This window comes from Camellia sinensis, chromosome 2 (assembly GCF_055761805.1).
Source record: "Camellia sinensis isolate YWXY chromosome 2, ASM5576180v1, whole genome shotgun sequence".
Taxonomy (NCBI): Eukaryota; Viridiplantae; Streptophyta; class Magnoliopsida; order Ericales; family Theaceae; genus Camellia; species Camellia sinensis.
The window spans coordinates 209,223,083-209,248,159 of NC_138962.1; the positions used below are offsets into that span (position 1 = coordinate 209,223,083).

General features: G+C 33.0%; 2 protein-coding genes and 1 long non-coding RNA gene across 5 annotated transcripts; 1 reads left to right on the forward strand and 2 right to left on the reverse strand.

The window, feature by feature from the left end:
- The first annotated feature begins 591 nt into the window (after window positions 1–591).
- On the forward strand, window positions 592–4,339 carry LOC145820586 (uncharacterized). Its single transcript, XR_014362407.1, has 2 exons — window positions 592–1,638; window positions 2,711–4,339. It is a non-coding gene; the product is annotated as an uncharacterized LOC145820586 (long non-coding RNA).
- Window positions 4,340–4,882: 543 nt separating this feature from the next.
- LOC114302549 (Protein kinase superfamily protein) lies at window positions 4,883–11,805 on the reverse strand. 2 transcript variants are annotated; one of them, XM_028247582.2, is made up of 10 exons: window positions 11,520–11,737; window positions 10,637–10,695; window positions 9,999–10,152; window positions 9,096–9,186; window positions 8,910–8,984; window positions 8,736–8,824; window positions 8,341–8,459; window positions 7,495–7,635; window positions 5,905–5,981; window positions 4,883–5,243 (listed from the first exon to the last, which is right to left on the reverse strand). In XM_028247582.2, exons 2-10 carry the CDS (start codon window positions 10,686–10,688, stop codon window positions 5,097–5,099), a joined length of 945 nt encoding a protein of 314 aa, XP_028103383.2. In that variant the 5' UTR covers window positions 10,689–10,695; window positions 11,520–11,737; the 3' UTR covers window positions 4,883–5,096. The 2 variants fall into 2 exon arrangements, with proteins under 2 accessions (XP_028103383.2, XP_028103382.2); XM_028247581.2 differs by lacking the exon at window positions 10,637–10,695 and having other exon boundaries at window positions 11,520–11,805.
- Window positions 11,806–15,631: 3,826 nt separating this feature from the next.
- Window positions 15,632–19,287, reverse strand: LOC114262016 (RING-H2 finger protein ATL7). 2 transcript variants are annotated; one of them, XM_028202348.2, is made up of 4 exons: window positions 19,059–19,287; window positions 18,256–18,401; window positions 16,975–17,072; window positions 15,632–16,348 (listed from the first exon to the last, which is right to left on the reverse strand). In XM_028202348.2, exons 2-4 carry the CDS (start codon window positions 18,397–18,399, stop codon window positions 15,991–15,993), a joined length of 600 nt encoding a protein of 199 aa, XP_028058149.2. In that variant the 5' UTR covers window positions 18,400–18,401; window positions 19,059–19,287; the 3' UTR covers window positions 15,632–15,990. The 2 variants fall into 2 exon arrangements, with proteins under 2 accessions (XP_028058149.2, XP_028058148.2); XM_028202347.2 differs by lacking the exon at window positions 19,059–19,287 and having other exon boundaries at window positions 18,256–18,993.
- Window positions 19,288–25,077: the final 5,790 nt, after the last annotated feature.

A 25,077-nucleotide genomic window follows, 5' to 3' on the forward strand; every position in this document is an offset into this window, starting at 1 on the left:
TTTACTTACCTCCTAGCCAACCTATTCCTCAAAAATCAGGTTGAGGAAAAATCACACGTGTCCAAGTAAATCATTTATATGCATCTCTCTTTCTCTCCAATCTTTAAAAGATATTCTTTTTGCCTTCTTTCCTCCAAATTAAGACATCTTCTTTACATATATACTCTATAGTATCAAGCATGGACACAAGGAGAGTTACTTCATTTCAAATTACCAGGCAATCTATGGAAACTAAAGCAATCTGCATATTAGTTGTGCATGATGATCCTATATATCGTAATATCATGGTTAAGATGCTTCAACACTGCAGTCAATATGAAGGCATTAAATAGGAATTACACATGAAAAAAAAAAAAAAAAAAAAAGATTTCATTCCTTATATGATACTATCTGTATAAATTGTAAGATTTTTCATCGTTGTTCATAGAGTTATTTCTTAACATATGTATCACCATGGCGTGGTAAGACTATAGTTTGATGTCAAGGCTATATTTGGTTTGATCGAGTAGGAAGCTTTCGGATGCCATGGTTACGATTCTCAATAAAGTTCTTTGTCTTGATTAAATCTAAATTTTTTTGTGTGTCTCTCAGTTTTGAAGTTTGAAAGGATAACCGTTGCTTTAAATGCCATCCGGGAGAAAAAAGAAAGCCTAAACCTCGTCATAACAGATGTTCATCAGTCAAATACTAATGGATTTGAGATCCTCCACTACATCGAAAAGGAATTTAATCTCACTATCATCTATAAGTATGCTGTTTACTTTCAGTATCAGTTGTTCTTCCATCACCCCCTCAAATTCACTCAAATCAATTGTTTGGAAACCTTACTTTGTTTGGTTTTGTTTTCAGAATATGTTTTCTGGAAAAAAAAAATCAAAAAATTAAAACTAATTGAGAAGGAAAAAAAAATCATCACTTTTATATGGTTCTCTTTTTTTTTTTTTTCTTGGGCAGAAATAATTTTTGAAAATTCAAAAATATCTTTTAGTTTTTTATTTTTGCCTAACTAGAACCAAACATGGTGAATATAGGTTGGGGTTGGCTGCATGTCAAACATAGTGTTGATGTTCTATTTCTCGACTAAAATGTTTTCATTAGTTTTCAAATGTTAAATGCAGCAATGTCCCTCACGAGAATACAAAACTTGTGTCAATAGGCCTTGCTAGTGGCGCTAAACTGTATCTTGTGAAGTCATTTAGCGTGAAATTTCTCATCTAAAATGTTTTCATTAGTTTTCAAATGTTAAATGCAGCAATGTCCCTCGATGAGAATGCAAAACTTGTGTCAATAGACCTCGTTAGCGGTGGTAAACTACATTTTTTGAAATCATTGAGTGAATGATTTTAAAACCCTTTGGCAATGCGCAAATGAAAAAGAGAGGTAAAGCAACAAGAAGTGCTCAAAGGGCACCAGTACTGGATGAGAATGTAGTCGAGGCAAGCTTAGGGGATACATCATCATTTCGTGAAGTGACTCGGGACTGTAAAAAACGTAAGCGAAAAGAACCAGAAAAGACACATGAACTAAATGATGTTGGTAGAGAAGATGACTCACCAAATGAAAGGAACCAAAGCGTTGTTTGGACTGATTGGATGCATCACAAATTCTTGGAAGCCATTGAACAGTTAGGGCATGAAAGTAAGATACCATTTTCTATCTTTTTCTTAGTTTTTGCATTCTACTTTTTTTCCTACAGTAAGTCTACAAATCCTGAAATTGTCTCTAAAAGCATTGTATAAGCACATGTCAGCAAGCCCCACTATTTTTATTATTGTTTTCTGTTTTTACGTGAGACTGGCCCCATTATGTACTTTCAGGTTATTTTCGGGGTTCGTAGACTTACTCTTCTTTCCATCCTTTTTTATTTCGTGTGTTTTTTTTCCTTCCAAACCAAATCTCTCTCATGTTTTTATTATTTTTATTTTGATTTTTTTGCACCTTAGGGGCTTTTCCGAAGAAGATAGTTGAAGTTATGAATGTCCCAAGATTGACAAGAGAAAATGTTACAAGTCATCTGCAGATTTGTTCTTGTTCAGATTTGAGAATTTATCTTCTTTTTTTTTTTTTTTGAATTTATTGTTCGACTCTGTTTGTGATATTTGATTGGAATATTACTCCATTTTGATATCAGATTAAAAACAAAGCACAATTTCTGTAGGGCATGTGCAAAGAACACAGGTCTTTAGGATAAGTTAATGACAATTTTGATGCATGAGGGTCATTAATTACTAAGAAATCTGGAATAATAATATCAAAATCACAATTTGACAAATAGAATCATATGCAATATTATCAGCATTTAGCGTTACTAAATTATGCGTGAAGAGCGAAATAGGATTTAATAATAATAGTGTCATTAATTTTGTCTTCATTTTATACAGAGTCACAATGATTGCAATTTAAATTATGATATTCACCATGTTCGGAAACTAAAATAGAAAATAGAAAATAAAATTAATAATAAATAAACAATGGAAATCAACAAAAAAAAATTAGTTAGCTCGAGCATATAGCATACAACATTGGCATCACATTGATCTTTAGTTGTCCTACCACCACATGAAAATCAGATTCAGTTGAGTTGTGATAGGTCTTGACAAGGCCTCTACTCAATGTTGCACCCCCCCGAGACAAAAATCTTGGCTCTGTTACTGTTTTCTTGATCATCTTAGATTTTTTATTGACAAAATACATTTACATTTTTTGGTAGAAATACCGGATGTGCATGAAGCGAGCTCAAGAAGGGCAGCAGTCTACTGGTTCTAACTATGGAACTAACTTAACAACTCATTTCAAGGGAGCATTCTTTCCAACAAGCCCTTCTGCACCAAACTTCAACTCTTGTTTGCCCCACCTTGAAGCATCAACTAGTACATCAAACTTGGGACACCCATATGGCCGTAATGTATCTTCTCTTGATGCAATAGCGCAAAACAACATAATTTTTTTGCATTTTGGAACTTCACAACTCACTCCACAGACAGGCCGAACTCAAGTGGATCCAGGCTATGTTCCTAGTGGCCTAGTCAGTAATATTAACTCCAAAACCATTCTTTCTAGAATTGAAAGTACAGGGTCATTGGGCAATCCTAACCGGACTCCACGTTCTTATACTTTTAGCACATATGTGGGATATAGGTTGTCAGTTAGGTAATGGAAAGTCTATCAAGTGTGGACAAATAGGTGGTGTTTCGAGCAATGATGAGATCAAGTACATTCCTCGACAACAGCTTTTTCTGGCAGGTAATGGAAAGTCAATCAAGTCTAGCCAAATGGGTGTTTTGGGCAATGATGAGAACAGAACAGTCAAGGCTAATCTCTTAGTTCAATTCTCTTCAACCTCCATCGATTACATTCCTCAACGACAGCCTTTTCTGGTAGGTAATGGAAAGTCAATCGAGTCTGGCCAAATGGGTGTTTTGGGCAATGATGAGAACAAAACAGGCAAGGCTAATCTCTTAGTTCAATTCCCTTCAACATCCATCGATTACATTCCTTAGCAACAGCCTTCTCTGGTAGGTAATGGAAAGTTAGTCGAGTCTAGCCAAATAGTTGTTTTGGGCAATGATGAGAACAAAACAGGCAAGGCTAATCTCTTAGTTCAATTCCCTTCAACATCCATCGATTACATTCCTTAGCAACAGCCTTCTCTGGCAAGTAAAGGAAAGTCAGTTGAGTTTGGCCAAATGGGTGTTTTGGGCAATAATGAGAACAGAACAGACAAGGCTTATCTTTCTACAGAAGGCAGTGGGAATGAAAGCTTAGTTGAATTCCCTTCAACATCCATCGATTACATTCCTCAGCAAAAGCCTTCTTTGGCAAGTCATGGAAAGTCAGTCAAATCTAGCCAAATGTGTATTTCAGGCATTGATGAGAACAGAACAGACAAGGCTAATCTCTCTGCACAAGGCAGTGGGAATGAAAGCTTAGTTCAATACCCTTCAATGTCCATTGATGACATTCCACAACAACAGCCTTCTCTGCCACCATTCCCGTCAATACTGGTTGAATTTGACAGTTTCAAGGCAGAAAATGAAATGGATGTTCCGTTGAATGAAACATGGAAGAGCATAAGTCCTCAAATCTTCTGGAACGTTGATTTTGACGATACCCTTTTTAGCTATACTGATTGATCTTTTGTTGGAAGTGGCAAAGCAGTCTTTAATCTGCAATTGAATGTCAACATGGCTTCCGTGATATTGGAATTGGAGTAGGTTTGATTAACAGTTTTTGTAAATAAGTTGACATAGTTTGGACTTGAACTTGCACAGAAGCTGGTACATGATATAGATGAAACTAATGGGATTGTTTATGAATGACTTAAATTGGATTTGGACAAGAGAGCTGTTGTTCTGTTATCGTTGGTTTGGTGCTTGCTCAGGTAGATCTTGAATCCATTTTACTATTGACTTTGAAAACTTGCCACTCAAGGTAATTTTTGGAAAAATTATGCCCACAGTTCGTATAATTTGTCAATTGTGTGTCAATTTGATCATTTTAATTCTAATTGTATCAATTACGCTTGTTCAATTTTTATATTGTGTCAATTTAATTCAATTAAAAAATTGAACAAAATTAAGGACAAAATGGTCAATTAGCAAAAGGGGTGGATCGTTTTAAATTAGATGCTAACTCTTCAATGACTTGATGAGAGTGGATGAACTATTTTGTCCAATCCAATTTCTATAAGAGCATTATAGTTAGACTAAATTGATGCAATATGAAAAATTCAAGATAAAACCAATGCAATTAGAATTACAAGAATTAAATTGATACAATAGACAAACTACAAAGACTATTGGTATAATCTGATCATAATTTGCTTGGCAGCAACAAAGTAAAACCATACTAATCTACTCACGGCCTTTTGACAGTGCAAGACATTTTAATAAACAACAATCACATAAACAACAATGCAAAATGAGTGTCTGAGACTGCTCAACCCAAAAATACAAACTTGTAGACAAAGCACAGGACTCAACATCATTAATGTATCAACACAGTTTAAAATATTTACAGAGCTTCAGTAAACAAGTGCACGTACAGAGAGACAAGAACATTGTAAAACCAACAATACAAAGTTTTTAGGCTATTTTCTAAGCTTTTAACATCCGTAGGTAATCGTCGATTATGGACATGGCAGACGACCGGTAACCAGAACCAAAAAGATTGTAATGATTCAAGTAGTGATAGAGCATATAAAGGTCCCTTCTCTTTTCAAAACCCGGTTGTTTGGGCATCACCTGAGAAACGAAAATACAGAGATTTAGAGTGATATCCAAGACAAAAGAAGGCAATTGCATTGTTCCAGAAGCGCAAAGCTTGGAAACTATGCAGCAGGAACATGACACGAATATGTCAAGACGGAAATGTAGCATACGACCAGTGGCAGAGCCACATTGAGGGTACAGTGGTTTGTGCCCCCTTTGATTTTTTTTAAATTGCAATTTTACCTCTAATTGATAAATATTAAATTTCAAGCATGCCCCTCTAAATGTTTATACCTCATCTTTTCTTTTCAGCAAAATCCCTACAATTTGTCACTATAAATGTTTAATTTTGCTAAACTCTGCTCTTATAATTTATACCATCTCTCTCTATTCTCTCTCATGTATTTCTCTACCCCTTGTTATCTTTGTTTTTTGTTTTTTTTACCGGTGTGTATCTTGGTATAACTTTGTTGTTCTCAATTTTAATTTAGGCATGAGATGCATTTAAATTGTGATGATCATCATTTCCAAAAACTAAAATAAAAAATTAATTAAAAAGATGGTTGGTTAACTCAAGCATAATTTTTTAATCGTCCTATCATTAAATGAAAGTTGGATTTGGTTAGGATGTGATTGATCTCACAAAAACTTCAACTCAATGAAAAAACTTCAAACCATATGGAAACCAGGATACCTCAAAATAGGCATTGTAAAAAGCTCCCCCAAATCCAGCACACCATGACATTCCGAATTCTGCCTCATTATGCCCATCTAGGAAAAATGAAATGATTCTCAGCATCAATGCAGTTTATGCTTCAAAAAGCAGTAAGAAGCTAATTTATTACAATTTCCAACTTGAAAGTGTACGCTACTGTTCAAAAGTGCAATAATGAGTTCTTTGAAAACCTGAAAATTGATTCTTAAAATTTGACACAATAATTGGAAGGGATAAGGAAGTTTCTCCATCCTCTTGGGCACTTGAGATTTTGGGAAGGCATTACCTTAAAATCTGTTTTCTCTCTTCTTTTTCTTCTTCTTCTTCTCTCTCTCTTTTTTTTTTTTTCCCCCGAAGAACTGAAAACTAAACCAAATCAAACCAAACCAAGCCTTAAGTCCCATCAAATGGGGTCGGATACATGAATCCTTCTTCTCCACGCGGCCCTATCAAAGGCCATTTCATTAGTCAAATTAAGTAGATTCATATCTCTATTTATAACGCTAGTCAACGTTAATCTAGGCCTACCCCGTCTCCTAACACTTCCATCTACCGTTACAGCATCGCATCTCTTCACTCCTGCCTCTGTTGGTCTCCGTTGAATATGACCAAACCATCTCAAACGATTCTCTCTCAACTTATCTTCTATCGGTGCTACTCCTACCCATTCCCGAATACACTCATTCCTAATCCTGTCCTGTCTAGTCTTACCGCACATCCACCTTAGCACCCTCATCTCAGTCACACTCATCTTATCTACATGTTGTTTCTTGGTTGCCCAACACTTCGTCCCATACAACATAGCTGGTCTAATAGCCGTTCTATAAAACTTACCTTTTAGTCTAGTGGGTATTCATTTATCGTACAATACCCCAGACGCACTTCTCCACTTACACCATCCCGCCTTAATCCTATGGGCCACATTTGCATCAATCTCTCCCGCTGTTGTGATAATCGACCCTAAATAACGAAAATATTCACTCTTAGGCAGTTCTTGGTTCTCAATCTTCACTTCTCCTCTGCTTTCATTGTTACTGTTACTAAATTTACACTCCATGTACTCTGTCTTAGTTTTGCTTATCCGAAATCTTTTAGATTCAAGAGCTTTTCTCCAAATCTCCAACTTTGTGTTAACTCCTTCTCTAATTTGGAGAAAAAAATGAAATAAGTAAATAAATAAATAAAGAACACTCCTCATTTTCATATATTTTTCTCTTTTTTGGGCAACAATAAAATTTTGAAATTTCGTTTTTTTTTTTAAATATTTAAATAAGTCATTAGACGGTATTCCAATATCAGCACCTTTCTCAGCTAAATGGCTGGCATCATTAACTTTCGAACCATTAAAATTGTACTACCAAACTTTATGCAAAACCGTCAACCACTCTTATTTGTATATACTTTAAATTCTTAAAGGACCAGTAGGCCTTTGAGATCCCTATTAACATGTAATGACAAAAATTTAAAGCAGAACACGATTTTTACAGACAAACCTATCCAGAAATGAAATGGTATTTCAATCTGAACCTTTTTTTTTTTTGTTGATAAAATAAACCAACTTGAACTTACAATAACACGCGGGATCAAGTATGACAGGCTCGCCATCTTTGTCAGAGTTGACATTCCCACTCCATAAGTCTCCATGTAGTAAGCACGGTTCTATAACAACATTCTCAAAGAGAGGTCCCACATTCTTGATCAGTCTTTGACCTGTTAAATATGACAAACCAGAAACTACTCAATTTAATGCCTTTGTCTAAAACTTCTGATGTCCAACTAGCACACTCTTTTTAAACTGAGGCCTCATTATTCCCGCGTATTCCTACACAGTCCCACTTTCAAGCAACAATGTTTCTCATTGTTGTCACATATGCAATTCTCTTTATTTTGGTTTAAGCTCCGTATATAGACTTTTTTGTCATAGAATAAAGAAATATTTATTTATTTATTTTCACTTAGTAAGAACATATTGCAAGGATCCAGCATGCTATACATTTTGAAGTTCTTGATATATTCATACATAGGATAGGAGTTAAAAATGAAGCATATAGGGAATCTAATAAGAAAAATCCTACTTTTATACAAGTTTTAAGGTGCATATATGTGATAATGCAATGGACCAATGGTCACAATTTTTTAGTTTAAAGAGAAAACTAATGCAAGTTGCAACAGTCCATATGCTATAATGCTAAAATAATCTTACGACAAAACTCACTAGATAGTTTTAGCATTGAAGCAAGGATATAAGGAAAAACAAAATCAATTTAAAAAACCTGATTATTTATAACATTCACCTAATGCAATGTCCAAGTTTATTTAGTTCATTCACTCACACTTAACACCCTTGGTCCTAAAAGTATGATATGGCATGAAACCCTTTTCACAGAGATATTGATTAGTTAAGTACACAATTACCTTTCTCATAAATGGTGGAATCACCATACTGATCTCGTGCCAACTTCAGTTGGTAACCCAATCTATGCTTTGCATAAAATTCAATCCAATCCAACGTCCAAGTATTCATCTGAGGAGTACTATAAGAAAATAGATGAATTCACTAAAAGTAAACAAGTAGTTACATCTATTGTTTATCTTAAAATGCCTCTCAGTGAAATAAAAAAAGAGATGATAAACACAGGCATCATAGTTCAACCATCACAGTCACAATTTCAGAAGTTATTGAAGAGAACTCTCACTCACAAGCCCCATCTGCAAGTGTTTGTGCGTGCGTGCGTGCGTGTGTGTGTGTGTGTGTGTGTGTGTCAGAGAGAGAGAGAGAGAGATGATAGTGATTATCCAGTACAATGTACCTGCCAATGGTATTATCAACATCAAAACCAAAACCTTTTTTTGACTTTGCCACTTTATGCATTTCAGCAAGCTTCCTCCCTAAAACAGGCTGAGAGGACCAGTAAATGGTCAACAACTAAACACAAAACCATTACCACCATCATCAAGACTCACACAAGATTTTCACCATTCACCTGATTGCCTCTAGATACACCAAATTCAATAAATTCCATGATGATATATGAACCACCTGTTGGTAGGGCTCCAACCTACAATGCATTTGAAAATAAATAAGTTTCCAAAGGTCTTAACATTAATTTTAGAAGTCAGAATTGGTGAATAGTAAGACAATGGATTGTATAGTTTGGAGACTTTCTCACTTTATATGGTCTTGGCACACGGATTGATCTGGTTTCATACATAGCACCTAAACCCAAAGCCTCTCCCTCAAACATTGATGGTCCAATACTCCTGATTCATTGTTTAAAGAGCATCTTGGTCAGGTAAGTATACCAAATACTCTCTTCATGATTTAAAAAAAGGAAGAATTGTGCATATTGGTTAGAGCCTATGAAGCATGGATACGGCTATGATACAATATGGATACGATGAATAACAAAATCTGAAAAAATATAAATAATTTTTAACATTATATTATGCATGAACTCAAGACTATTCTCTAGGAATTAGTTATTAGTTTCAGAGCCAATAGTCTTTTTACTTTTTTTTATTTTTTATTTTTTATTATAGTGCATGCACTGATTTGATAAAATCTGAAAGAGTAGAGTACTAATTCAATCCCACTATTTTCTTCTTCAAAAATAAGAAAATATTGAAAAACTATTCTTGCTATTATCCTAACAATTATACTCTAATACTATGCAAAACTTATTACAATTTCAATTTCATAATAGTTTGGAATGTGACCTACATTTGTCCAAAAAGTATCCAATACTTCTCAAAATAAAGGTCAAGTATTGGATCCGTTTAGGAAGTATCGGGTATGTATCCACGAGTATTTGTATCCAATATGGATATGAATCCCCTTTAACAGTATCCATGATTCATAGGTAAGAGCTCATTTGGCATAATTGAAGATGAAAATGTACTAGCTTTGCCAATACATAATCTTAATTGAAGTAATCATTTATATCCTATGATTCCATCAACAATTTGATACTCTAACATCAAATGTCACAGTAAGTCCAAACCAGGTCATAACAATTTGGCAATTGCCTCTAAAGCCAAATATGAATCAATCATCTGAACAGAAACTAACATACCTGTTTGTTTTAACAAAGAAAGAACCAGCATCAGTGTCGTAACGACTGGCAAGATTGATGCAACCACCACCGACAGGACTAATTCTTATAATCTTTGTGGCCTTTCCTTCTGAAAGAATCCATTCACGGATTGGATCATCACTCATGGCTACCACTGCCAAATAACCAAAACCAATGAAAACATCAATGCAATCCAAATATAAAGTCCCTCTAAGAAACTAGTAGGGGGCAAAAAACTTGGAGTCTCAACAAACCAAGGTTTTATCATCCTTTAAATCCCACATATCCACTTCATCATGGTTCAAATCTTCATAAAATATTTTTAACTCAACAAGTACATAAACATATCAATGCTGCATGATAACAAACGAAACCCCATGGATCAAACTACAATGGTTTAGACCTATTTGTACAATGAACAAATGCACAATAATGATGCAATAGCACGATCTGATTGGACCTTGAATCTAATTGGCCCATTCACTTTTTACGGAGCATTTCAAAGTAAAACTCCATCAATTTAAATGGAACCATATAGAAAAATAGTGAAATTCCATGCTTGTTATAGTTTCCGGTCATTTTAAGGTATTTTTTAAACAAAAGTTCAACTTCACTGTGTTCTTTTGAGATGCACTCACCATTTTCAAAACAATGGCTACAATATGTTGCTCCATTGGAGAGGTTCTTCATTCCATCCCTTTAAGTAAAAGTGAATAGACCATTCAAATTTAGACAATTATCATAATTATAGAAGCATCATATATAAAATGGGTAATTGCTATATATCCATGAAATGTTCCCATACCAGTTTTAATCAATAAGAGTAAATTTACAGTAAGCATGGGCTTAAAAAAAACTATGAAAACATCATATGAAATGATGGTTAGTCTCTTCAAATCCAAGATTGGCATCATAGATAGACAGGGACAATTATAAAGAAAAATGAGTATAAAAAAAAAAAAACAAAACAAAACAAAAGTTGCATGAATATGGGTTATCCCCTAAAATTCACCAGTTGGAACCCAATAGAGCCCAAAAACTAACATAGAATATAATAAGCTAAATTAGAAATCAAAGCCAATCAAAACCCATAAATCAGGTTCCTCAATATCATCAAGAATTTGAGAAACATACATAAAATAGGGTATGAAAATTCAGCTAGAACTATACTAGATGACTTCTACAACTACTATAATTATAGAAGCATCATAGCTATAATGGGTAATTGCTAATACATCTTTGAAATGTTGTTTTTCAGTTTTAATAAATCAGTGTAAATTTACCATAAATAGTTAGTCATGAACAATTTGAAAGCAAATAAGTAAAACCAAAAACACAAATAAACAAAAAAAACCATGAATGATGGGTTAACTTAAAAAATCCACCAATTGGAACCAAGTATAGCTAAAAATTTAACCATAGAAATCAAATCCAATTAAAACCCATAAATTAAGTTCACAATACATAAAACAGGGCATGAAATTCAGCTAGAAATATAGATAGTAGTTTCAGAGGAATTACGAGCTAATCGTGGAGGTTTGGTAGAGGAGGGTCGACAGTGACGAGGCAGAGAAAGAAAGCAAGAGCTCGTAGAAATCACCCCCCCTTGTGCTACCATTCTCTCTCCCTCTCTCTCTCCTCGTCGGTGGCTAGTGCTCGAGCGATGTCGACTTTCGAATTTAAGCCTGGTTGTGTGTCGTTTAAAAAAAGGAGCAGCTTGCCTCCGGTAATCGGATTAGAAGGTGTTGATCGGTCCGTGAGAGTTTATTACGGACTTTTTTTTTAATAATTTAAATTGTTTAATACGCAGAATACCAAGTATTATATATTTATATAAGATTATGTTGATTGAATATCGATAATTATGTGATCAAATAAGCTTTGTATAAAAAAAATAGACGGTGAATAAATTAACGGTGACAAAAAACTGATAAGATGAGATAACTATCGATATTCAATCAATGTAATTTTTTATAGGCATATAATATTTGACAAGTTTTACATATTAAACGGTTCGAATTATTAAAATGAGACATGTGATGGGCCTTCACGGACTGAAAAGCACCGTCCAATCCAATTAAGGACGGAAGACAGGCTTCCCCTTTTAAAAATTTGATTTGTTGAGAATTTCCTTTTAAGATCATGATATTAAAATTTTATAATATAAAACACATATAATATTTTTATAATATTTCATGTCTCTTAATATTTTTATAAAAAAAATTAAGGACGGAAGACAGGCTTTTAAGATGAGACATGTGATGGGCCTTCACGGACTGAAAAGCACCGTCCAATCCAATTAAGGACGGAAGACAGGCTTCCCCTTTTAAAAATTTGATTTGTTGAGAATTTCCTTTTAAGATCATGATATTAAAATTTTATAATATAAAACACATATAATATTTTTATAATATTTCATGTCTCTTAATATTTTTATAAAAAAATTCGACTTAAAAAAATTTTGCCCGACTCAAAAAAATTTCGTCCCGACTCAAAGAAATTTTACTAATTCATCAAAGAAATTTTAAAATTTCTCTAAATCAAATTTTTTCTATAAAAATATTGAGGAACGTTAGCTAATAAAATAAATATCTTAAACATCTCCTACTACATAGTTGGAGAGAGAGATTTTATTAATTTTTTATTTTTTTAACAAAAAATATAAGTTGCCACTACTTTTGTAGGCTCTAGACCGAGATAATTGATTATCAATTAAATTTAATTTAAGAAAAATGATTTAAACCTCTAAAAAGAGAGCTCTAATAAAGTATTAATTTGTCTTTTTTATCTTCATTTTTTGTCTTTTACTTCATTATTTATTTTTATTTTTTTATAAATTACCAACTCATTAGAACTGCACTGTAACAGCACTAATTAGAACTCTCCAACAGCACTCTTTAATTTAATTCAAATAAAAGGACCCTCGTCGGGCACTGGTGAGTACCAATTATTCCATCCCAATAAAGGACCTAAACTATTATTAGGGCTGAGCAAGGAATCCGTGAAATCCGTAATCCGATCCAGTCCAGTCCAATCCGATAGGTTTGGATTGGTTTTTTGAATCCGTGGTTCGGTTCCGGATTGAATAATTAAAAATCCGTAGTTCACGGATTGGTTCCGGATTGAATCCCACGGTTCCGGATTGGAACCGATCCGGACCGTATACAAATAGTCTATATTTTTATTATACATCCTCCCCCATAGTATCTTTTCTTATTCTATGTAAAATCTAAACTCAAACCTAAAATCGTATAATATCCTCTTTTATTACTTTTGTTTGTTAGTTTTAAGTTTTAATTTGCAATGGTCTAAATACTTATGGTGAAACCAGTTTTCTTATGGTTGTTTAAATTCTAGAACAGTATGTCGTTATTATAGAAAAACATGTTGCTATTATGGAACTAATATAGCGCTATGTTTATATTTTTATGAAATTCAAGTGTTATATATATATTTTTGTTATTTAATTATGTGAATCCGTGGTCCTAAACCGATCCAATCCGTATTTAAATGGATTGGTTCGGATTGGTTCCATGATTTAAACGGATTGGATTGGTTCCAATTTTTTAGGAACCGTAAATAACGGATTGGTCCTGATTTTATCCCAATCCGGTCCAATTCGGACCATGCTCACCCCTAACTATTATGCGACAGAAGTATAATGTATAATGCATCTGCAGCTGCACCGGAGTACCGTCCCCAAAACCTCCAGTTAGGTAAGGGGTTGGCCTAGGCCACTACCCCGGTGGTATTTGATTTTTTGTTTAAAAAACCACTTTTCCACCCAAAAGAAAAAAAAAAAAAAAGGAAAATTATTCTAGCAGCTCTTTTCATAATATTTTAAGCTATTTTAGTACTTTTTTTTCCTTATTGATTCTAAAGATTTAAAAATAATAATAAATAAATAAATTAGGAAAATTATTCTAGCAGCTCTTTTCATAATAATTTAAGCTATTTTAGTACTTTTTTTTCCTTATTGATTCTAAAGATTTAGAATCCGTTGGCTTATTTTTCCTACAAAGAAAAATATCATAAATGTGAGTGTGCTAGCAAAGATTGAAAAACCCTTACAGATTAAATTTAAGCCAATTATCAAGCGATTGCGTTGACGGTTCTTTTACCTCAACAAAGAGGATTTTAAAATTGCCAAGTGTAGAGAAAAGAAAAATTAAAAGAAGAATGAGGGACGGAGAAAAATGATTGAGTGAACAATCAAAGTAATAATTACTTACCTCTACTCCTATACCTCGAAAATGAAGTGCATAAAATGCTTTGAAAAGGAAATGCTGAAAATAAATGCTTCGAAATATAAATCTATGTTAAACTACTCCTAAGATAAGGAAAATGACAAAAAATATTAAAATCAATTGTCTTTGATTTGAATTCTGGCTCTTTACAATGAAGCCATGAATGACTATTTATAGGCAAACATTTGTAGGAAAAAAACTTCCAACAATAACTACCCAATAACCATCTAAAACTGTCCACTCTTCCATCTTTGTTCCCACAATGCCACATATCCCTCCATATCTTGATAACTTCCTTTAACCTCCAATTCATGCTCCATGTTCTCCACTTTATTCTCCATCATCTTTTCACATTTCATAACTTCTCATAACCTCTAAATGAGTAGGAAGATGCCACATGTCCTGCAATTATATAAATAATAAATAATAATAATAATTACAGATTTATGGTGTTAACAGAATCATAAGAAAATGAAACATTGGGCATGTTTGGTAACCATTTCATTTTCAGTTTTCAATTTATACTTATAAAATTTTTAAAAATTGTCATAAAAACTTGTTTGATAATTTTTTTGATTTATAAATGATTATTTCAGTTTATAAGTTTGAGAAAAAAACGTAAACTCAAAAAATGAGTTTACGTTAGTTTTTAAACAGAAATTTAAAATTTTGACTAACAATTTTTTTTTTAATTATTTTTTTCCAATTAATTTTTTAAAATTATTATTTTTTCAATTATAATGTGTATGATCCCATTGTCATAAATAATAAAAATTAAATGAATATTTTAGGCCTGAACAAATATATTTTTTAGTTTATGTTTTTAAAATTTTTCAATCATTTTGTTCAAACCAAACGCGTTTATAGCTTATGTTTTTTTTAAAAATAAACAAAAATCAGTTTATAAAATTTTTGTAAACATAAACTAAAAGCGTAAACGTTACCAAAAGCTACCTTAATGCTTTTTATGTTAAAATTTTTAAAAAAGATGAAGATAAATTGAAATATATATACTTGATTAAATTTTAGTACACTAATGTATAAGTTACAAGGCCTATATATATATATATATATATCAGCTTTGTTTTGTAAATTTAATTCATTTTACAACTTTGTCAATTTAACGTTATTTTTGGTTTGAGTTTTATTTTTAAAATCTAAAAATGAATAATAAAATCTTTCTCAAAATACTCATTCTATTTTCAAGAATTTGAAAATTAAATTTTGAGTATTGTAAATAGTATAGTATTATAAATCTGGTAATTTGGCATTCGATTGGAAGTATTACGGTGTTTCGGCATCAATTTTTAATAATTTTTTAGATTATTTTTAAGCAATTTTGCAGACGAACAACTATCGGTGAAACTCAAAAGCAATATATGCTACAAAAAATGACATGTTGTGCTCTTTTTGTAACATATAAACAAATTCAAAGTACTTTACAAAAACACTCTATAAACAATCATAACTTAACTATAACATCCTATGAGATGAAATCAGGTTGTGTGCTTAAATAACATGCCCGGTATAATTGAAACCCTTCACAAACTCTCTGAGGAGATCAAAGCATTAAACTTTTGAATTCTGAGGACTCAAATCCCATTTCATTTTCAGTGCAGCGATTTCTAATAGATCATGACCGAACTCCATGTTTCCAAAAATTTCCCAGCAATCACAAGTACGAAAAGCAAGTAGTGAAGGCAATAATTGGCTCGGAAACGCGCCTGCTGGTGTTTGCTTGTCACTTATCTAGTTTCTGCTTCTTCAGGAGGAGTAAGTTCCCGGTTTCCACTTGTGGATTCAGAGTTCCCTCCTTGGTTACTACTACCGTTTCCCTCTGAATGTTCATTAGTACCGGGTAACAACCATTGTTGAGAATGATCAATGGAAATCTCGGGGCTATTGACAGAATGGGCAATATCAAATGCTGCTAGTCTTATGTGTTTTGTTTCGAAGGAGTCTTGTAAGGGCAGCCGGCAAACTGGACAGGTAGCCTGTTTCCGTAGCCATACGTCAATGCAAGAGAGATGGAAATTGTGGCCACATTTGGGCATGATTCGCAGCACTTCCTTCTCTTGGTACTCCCCTAAACATATTGTGCACCTGCAAATCACGAGTAAATCAACCCGTACCTCAAATATACGATGTCTAGTATGCTACAGACCCAAAAAAAATTCATCGAGAAGTGTCTAGAATGCCGTGTGTCAGTGTTGGACGTTAGAATTTTCCATGTGTGGGCCAATAAGCCAATTGTTTTGGTTTGTGAAAAACGAATTGGTTGTTGCTTGATACATTCAGACATACCGACGATCCCATCAAGCAGCCAGTGACTGGGTTTCTATGGGATTAAGGTTGTGACAAAGGTCCATTTCTATGATGGGAAGAACTTAAGAATCACTCATTATAGGATGGCATTGGCTAGGTCTCTACTTTCACAAATATTCTCTTTCTCAATCCCATCTAAAGAGGGCATTACAGCCTTGTGCAGAGAGTAGAAGAAGACCATGGCCGAAGGTGAATAACAATGCTTCATGTTTCAAGACCCGATCTTATGATCATCAGTTTCACGCTTCAAACTTCCACCAGATTCATTCTAGGGTTTCTAAGAGTCTTGGACACAAAAATAAGCCTTCTTTTATAGGTTCTACTTTTTGATAAATATTTGCATATTGTGAATCAAAGTTAGTCCATGTTCAATTAGTGCCAACAAGATAGGTGAACGCACTTACTGTGCATCTTGCATGGAATTGAAAGCCTCGCGGTTGAACTTCAATGTGGGAATTGCAGCAACAACCACTGGTTCAAGGCCGCTATTCTGATGTTCTGGCTGTCAGGAAAAGGATGAACAGTCAAAATCCAAATATTTAAAACTTTAGCTTTTGGTGCAATAGCTACTTATGATAAAGAAGAAAACAGATGAGAATTAGCTAAATGCTAGCTGGGATGAGCTAAAAGATTTCAACAGTTTTTGAAATCATTGAATTTGTACAAAGCAGTAACACATCTTTAGTAATGAAGAAGGAATAGTCAGATATTTTTAAGTTTTATTTATTTATTTATTTTTATTTTTATGACAGCCTACTCTGTCATTCAATACAATGCTTTATGAATAAACTCCGATACACACAATCACCTGCAAACCACGTGCATTGGTTAAGCTCATATGTTTTTGAGCCCTGTTGAGAGTCAAACTTGAGACCTCCAAGAATTACCCATAGTTGAGCTATCATATTCAACTCTTTAACCACCGGAGACAACTCTTGCAGGGTCAAATTTGTTTTATGACGGAGAACTCCAACCAGCAATAGTCAGATATGGGTAGTCATGTTTGGATTGTATTCTTTTTCATCATTTTTGTTTTCCATTTTCCATTTTTTTTTGGGTGTGTTTTGTGTTTTGCAGAACAAAGTAATAAAAAGTTCAAAAAGATCTAACATTTTCATTTTTGTGCAAAACTTTTTTCAAAAACAACTTTTTGATGTACCTAAAAGTGGGCTGTTTTGAGAAAATTTTCTCAAAAATAAATTTTGAAATTAGCTCTCCAGATTAGTTTTCTATGTTTTCCAGAAAATAAAAGAAGAAAACAGATGATGAAGATGACACCAAACAACCTTTTTGCCCAAGTGCTGTATTCATCTCCCTCTCTTTTGCAACTACATACATTCTACTATGTACATTAATCTTCCTCTACCAAATTGAACTTCACAATCTATCCATTAACAAATGACGTGCATAAAAAACAAACTAAAGTGAACACACGGTCTTTGCAATCCATCAATAATTGTCTGCAACATATCATAACTTTCTATCCAATGCAAAGAGACAAACCTATTGAAGTGTAAATCTACAATTCAATCTTAATAACAACCATATAAATAATAATGTTTGAGACTTACTGATCATTGGGAACTTTAATCAAACAGAAACAGATCAAAAAAACATGACCAACCCCATAAACCACATATCCATATGGATGGAGAGTCAAATTCAGTCTGGAAAAACAAATCTACCTGCTCAAGATCAATCCTAGACCCAATCTCGAACATTTGCCTTGAGCCGACGCCTCTAATCCTCCCACAGATCAGTCTGGTGCAGACAAACACAATGAAAGTGGCACTCATTCCAAACCCAATAATTGTAGTTATCAAGTTCATGCCTGGAGCAAGCATACCCAGAGATTACCACTCACTACTTCAATAAAAAATTCACAGAAACAGTGAAATTACACAAGTTCAATGATCAGCAAAGAAAACCCAGAATTATAACACAAAACCAGATCAGGATCCATGTAGAATTACGAAGGTTCTGATGAAAACAACAAAATCCCTCAAGTCTGAAGAACAAGAAGATTAAAGAGGAACAAAACAAGGAAAGCTACTCAAACCCAGATCCAAATTCATCATGAAAAGAAAATCAATCACAGTGCAGAGAACCCAATTCAGAGAAATTATAGAATGACTCACAAATTCAACAACAAACACAAATTGAAAAACAAAGACCCAGGTCAAAGATTCACCATCAATGCAAGATTGGGAAGACCAAATACAAAACAAAACTACCCATGTGGAATCCTAATTCAAACAAATAATAAAAACCCACAAGTCTGAAGACCAAGAAGAAGATTAAAGACAAACAAAACAAGAACAACAACCCAAACCCAGATCCAAATTCATCAAGAAAGGGTCTGAAAATCAATCAGAGAGTAGAGAACCCAATTCAAAGAAAAGAAAGAAACACCCACAAGTAACAAGTTCCAACAAGAAACACAAATTGAAGGACAAAGGAAACAAGTACAGCAACAACAAGAAGGAACCTGATCAAAGATGGGATTGTGAAGACCAATTACAACAAAACAACACTACCCATGTGGAATCCTAATCCCTTTGGGTGGACTCAAAGTTAAGTTGTGAGGGCCATTGAGTAGGTGGTGTGGGTGAGAAGAGAAACACACTCGCTGGCTCGTTTTCTTGCCCTTTGGAATTTGCTTTATGTGGGTTCCACCATAGATTGGGACCCTCCAATGTCTTGTGGATTTTTAAATCGAACGGCCAAGATGGGTTGTCTGGGTTTTTGGCGGCTGTAGAGTAACGGTAAATAAACCAAAAACTAAAAAAACAAAGAAAAATAAAAGAAGAAGGTGGATGGATTGTGGATGGATTCGTACATTGACAATTTTATGATAGATACAGAATCTTAGGCTGCAGTTTTTGCATCTCCTATTATTTTCTAGCCAAGTCTTTGGGGGCATCATTGTGACAATTGACTAATTGGGTTAATGAGTGTAGTAAAAGTAATAAATTATAAAATAATTTTATATTTCCTCAATGATGTGTACTTTCATATAAAATAATAATTGAAATTTAATGTAATATTTTTAGCTTCTAATAAACTTGTAATGTTAGTTTAGGGGGAGATGGATCCTGTAATGCATCGAGCACCGTATGTATTGTTGCGTAGTTAATGGATTTATTTCAAAATCTGTTTTAATAATTTAAATTATTTATATTTTAGAATATATTAAATAAAATATATCATAAAAAATTAAATTAGTCAGATATCGTTAATCATTTTATTGTATAGCATTTGTATCTATAAAAAAATAAATAAATATTTGAAGTAGATGAAAGAGTTAATGATATATGATTAATTTGATTTTTTACAGGTATATTTTAATTGATGTATTCTAAAATGTGAACAGTTTAAATCATCAAAACGAACCTCGAAATGAATTCATTTGGTTGGCAACAATGTCTATTGTGTTGAATGCATAACATGACCACGGTTCCTAATTTAGCTGCTCAAACATAATTATTAGATGGTTTAAGAGTGAAATAATCTGGCAAGGATTGTGTTTTGAACTTCCAAATTTATGGCAGTCTAAATGTTCAATTAATTTCAACATTAAGTTAATATCACCAAAAATGTATATATATGATAATATATAGCCATTGAGGAATGTAATGTAAACATTCTTTTTAGAAAAATGTTTGGGAGCTCTAAAATTGGGAGCACTAAAGGAGCTCTAGAGAGTGAGTTCCACTACTTGATGTGATGTTTTGGCCTTAAATTTTTTTTTTCTTTTTTTTTTTTAAATTTTCACCTCATTAATGATCTATTAATACTCCTAAATTAGTAAAATGTATTATTGTTGTTCTTTTTATGAGGGTCAAAAAAAAATTAGGCATTAGGCACGTGTTTGGATAAGCTTTGGAGCCTTGGGTAAGGCTAAGGTTATAAAAGAGCCCATCAAGGTGTCATCAGCCTCATTAGTCAAACACTTGTGTAAATATCCATGCACTGGTCTCCGGTTAGATATCAAGATTGGATCGTTTAATTTAGTTTAGTTTGTAAACTTATATTTGAGTCTTATTTTAATAATTTAAATCGTTTAATGTGTAGAACTCATCAAGTACTATAATTTTGTAAAAAGTCACATTAATCGAATATTGATAGTTATTTGATCAGATCAATTTTATATAAAAAAAATAAATAGTAAAAAAATAAACGGTTGACAGAAATCTAGTCTAGTCAAATAATTATTGATATTCAATTAATGTGATTTTTTATAGAAATATAATACTCGACGAGTTCTACATATTTAATGATTCAAATTATTAAAAAAAGCCTAAAAATAAGTCCACCAGCTAGACTGGATGGTCCAGTCTTAATCTCCAGTTGGAGACAAGGTGGACCTATAAATATATAAAGTGGCAACTGAAGTGAAGAAAACAACAACGAATAAGAAAAAGAGTAAACAAAATAGAGGAGTGGAGCTTTTAGAAAAAAAAAAAGAAAAAAAGTAAAGATTAAGAGTGAATTATATTTTGTTATTTTATGAATTATTTTATTTTATGAATTATTTTATGTTAATTATACTTTATAAATTATATTAACATTTTAACTATGTTATTTATTTATGAGCATTATTTATTTACAAAAAAAAGAAGAAAAAAGAGTGAAAACTCATAAATATAATTGTTTATTAAATATGTTTTTGAGTAATTATTTTATAAGTATCACCACGGAGGTCTAATGTTCTGTGAGACTTAAATAACCATTGGCTCTCTGAATTGTCACTGTAGTGACTCTCTGACGATCCCATACCTTGAGGGATTTAAATAATCATTGGTCTCTAATTAGTACCCTCTATTTGTCATGGATTCATTGACTCTCTGTTCTATTCTGTTATATTTTGTACCGTGGTTGTGATTATTTTGCTATAATTCTGCATTTTGTTTCTGTTATTCAAATGATTTACTCGCACCAAACTATTATTTGTTTGGCCTAAATTATTATTCATAGTGATTTTATACCCTCATACTTTTAGTATAATATTTCTCACTCTGCCTATTCTTATAGTTGTTATCCCTTTTTAGGTGATGAAATGTAAGGAACAGTTGCAACCTCGTGTAATAGGACTAACACAGGACTTAATGCAGGCATTTTGTATTTTTTTTTTTTTTTTTGTGATAACTGTTCAATCATCAATAAAATAAATAAGAGACTGAAGAATGTTTTTTTTATAAAAATTAAGGAGTATTTCAATTATTTATTTACCTATTTAATTTCTTTACTACTTTATTTTATCTCAGCATGCACCACTTAATTTGTTAAAATTAAAATTTATTAGTTAATTGTGAATTCAACCATAAACATGTAAGGTTGGATCGTGACAAGATTAGTGTTCGAAGATTATTGTAAACTAGAAGAATTCAATAGATTTCCAATCCATAAAACGTAAGTTAACCAATGTTGGAACTTGAAGTACTTGTTAAGATATACGCATAATTGTATTGATTAATTTCAATAAGTTATTTTTTCACATTTTTAACTTGCACATTTAATTAGATGCATTTATTGTTTGACAATTTTATTAATTTTTGAATTTATATATAATTATTTATAATTAATACTTCACATTTTTTATACTTAACATGTGTTTAAGGGCACATATTAACAAAATTTTAAAACTAATTATTAACTAAAATCCTATATGAAAAACAAAATTTATTATTTGAATATTTTATTTGATTATTATACCCTTTCTTTCTTCTTTTTTTTTTGTAGTACTCTCTCTCTTTTCACCAACTCGATGGTTGTTCATCGTCTCTACCGTCTTCACAATGAAAAAGTAAAAGTTTTTTGTTTGTTTGCTCATATATTTAAAAGTAAAATTTGACTCTGGTTCGTTTATTTAGGATATATTCTGTTTTTTATAACAATAACATCTTACTCTGGTTAATAACATACTGATTAATGACAGTAAAATTTTACTTTGAATTATAATAAATTTTATTTTGATTTAGAGTATAATTTTACTCTAAAACATGTTGCGATGATGGCTTTGCATAAAAGGACTGTATCACGAATCAGAGTAAAATTTCACTGTTCGGAAAACAAAGTATCATGAGAAGAAAAGAGAGAGATGGAGACATAGAGTTCGAAAATAGAGCATCATGAGAAAAAAGAAGAAGAAAAGAAGAGAGAGAGAGAGAGAGAGAGAGAGAGAATGAAGGATCTTAGATTTGAAGTTTGCGATCCATCGCGAATGGTCATTTTCCAGCCATGATGACTGTGAATGATCTCAGATCTGAGGTCATGGATGAGACGAGCGACAGTAGAGAAAGAGTTCCATGGTGAGCGACGATTGTATCGATGGAGGGCAACGATAGTAAGAGATTGAGACAGAGAAAAGAGAGATTGAGATGAGAGAGAGTGTTTGATTGTAAATATTATATATATATATATATATATACACATATATAATGGTATTATGGTAAAAAAAACAATTTTTAAAATATTAGGAAATTTTGAAATGATTCATGTAATTCTTGTTTTTTTGAAGGACAAGTTAAATGGTAAGGGGTATATCATCAAATCTTCCAAAATTTAAAGCCTTGTTTGTTACTAAGTTAAAGTAGTTAAAAAAATCATTACAAATTATAATTTTATTATTTTTTATTTTTCTGTCATAAAAAGTAAAAATGTAATCAAAATAATCAATTTCCAAGCTGTGACAACCCTCGCCACTGTTTACTGATATACCTCTGATTACTGCTAAACTGTGGTTAAGCATGTTAAGTAACTGATCTGACTGAAATTCTGAACTGATTGATTGAGTGTATTAGTGTAAATGCAAATCTATTTGTTTGACTGCTAAATGATCTGTTCATGTTTTATGTTTTAAACTGCAAATTGAAGGCCTTATCGGCGGCCGAATCCGAAACTGATTAGTGTTTCATGCTAATTAGAATTTATGTGATTTTATAGTATGTTTAATTGAAACGTGATTTGGAGCGATTAAATTAGATTAAATAATGTTAAATTAAATTAGTTACTTTAATTACAATTTTGCCATTGAATGACCATTTCCCTATATACACTTGTTTGAGACTTAATTAGTTCATTCCATACATCATTTCCTCATCCTTCTTGAGACCAAAACCGACTAGAGAGTTAGGAGAGCTTTGGTTTTAACAAGAATTGCTTGGGAAATTAGAAGAATTGAAGAGTAGATTGCATAATTGAGCTTCTAGACTTGAAATTGAAGACCTAAGGTAGGAGAATCATCTTCTTGAACTTGAATTCTAGTTGTATCTTGCATGGTCCATGAGCCATTAGTGATCTAAGTCTAGAATTGGTTTTAAATTGTTGAATTGAAGCTTGAATCATGCATGCATGTACACATTGTTAAGTTTTGAGGTTGATTTCATGGAAATCCTCACATGTATGTCTATATTCTAGCTATGGTCCATGAATTCATCATGTTTTTGAGTGAATTGACTCATTTGATCAAGTATTTGAAGTTTTGATTTCAATTGAACACTTGCATATTACATATACATTATGTTCATGAAGTTTTGTTTGGATTTGTGTTTAATTGAGCTACTTTTGGGCTTTGATTTTGCAAATTGATCTTCGAAACATGTCATATTATGAGTTTTAAAGTGTTTTCTAGAAAATTGGCCCAAAAGAATCGAATTTGATGCTTTAAATGTTGAATTTGAGCTTGGAGGTTCAATCTGGAAATTCCAGATTTTGGACCCACGCTCGAGCGTACACTCTGAGTACATGCATCCCGCTCGAGCGGGAAAAGTAACGCTCGAGCGTGAAATGCGTGTATCCAGTACTTTTCGTATGTTTATAGTCCGCTCGAACGAGGGAATACACGCTCGAGCGAGGACTTGTGTCTCACGCTCGAGGGGAAGTCGAGCGCCAATCGAGCGTGAATTGCATGCATCCAGTACTTTTCATGAGTTTACAGTCCGTTCGAGCGAAAAAAGTCATGCTCGAGCGGAGCTCCTTTATCTGCATGTCCGCTCGAGCATAGAAATCCACGCTCGAGCGAGACCCCTGTTTTCTGAAAAAATTGAAAAGTGTTTTAAAGTACATCTTTGCATCCTCATTTCATCCTAGGCATTCCTAGGCCTAGTTTAAGGCATCTTAATGAGGTTATTGATGTAGAACCACACCAAGTCAAGCTAGGGACTGAGTCATTGATTCCCAAGTGTGTAACTTAGTGTGTGTTCGTTCTGTAACTGTGTAGGGTTGGCATCCAAGGACGCTCACTAGCTGCTATTAGCCCAGTGCTCTGTGAGTAACAATGTTGTAAAGATATGTTCAATCATGAATATTTTCTGAATGATTAACTGTACTGCTTTCTGAAATGATATTTCTTACTGAATGAATGTTTGTCCTATTTGTAAACTGTATCCGTGGCATCCATAGCAATTTACTGTTACTGCACTGTTACTGCTACTGTCACAGAAATCTCTATCGGTTCCCATGTTTGGAACCACTACTATTTAATGTTATGATGGCCATCAACTGAC

Bases quoted from the DNA above. Each gene is read 5' to 3' on its own strand.
- LOC114302549 (XM_028247581.2), bottom strand. From the start codon at position 11,616: ATGGTAGCACAAGGGGGGGTGATTTCTACGAGCTCTTGCTTTCTTTCT. The intron at 8,985-9,095 runs GTGAGAAAGTCT...AATGCATTGTAG, and splicing joins GTGTGCCAAGACCATATAAA to GTTGGAGCCCTACCAACAGG. The intron at 5,982-7,494 runs GTAAGTTCAAGT...CATTTTTCCTAG, and splicing joins ACTTGATCCCGCGTGTTATT to ATGGGCATAATGAGGCAGAA.
- LOC114262016 (XM_028202347.2), bottom strand. From the start codon at position 18,414: ATGCTTGCTCCAGGCATGAACTTGATAACTACAATTATTGGGTTTGGA. The intron at 17,073-18,255 runs GTAGATTTGTTT...TTTTCCTGACAG, and splicing joins CTAGGATTGATCTTGAGCAG to CCAGAACATCAGAATAGCGG. The intron at 16,349-16,974 runs GTAAGTGCGTTC...CGTGATTTGCAG, and splicing joins AATTCCATGCAAGATGCACA to GTGCACAATATGTTTAGGGG.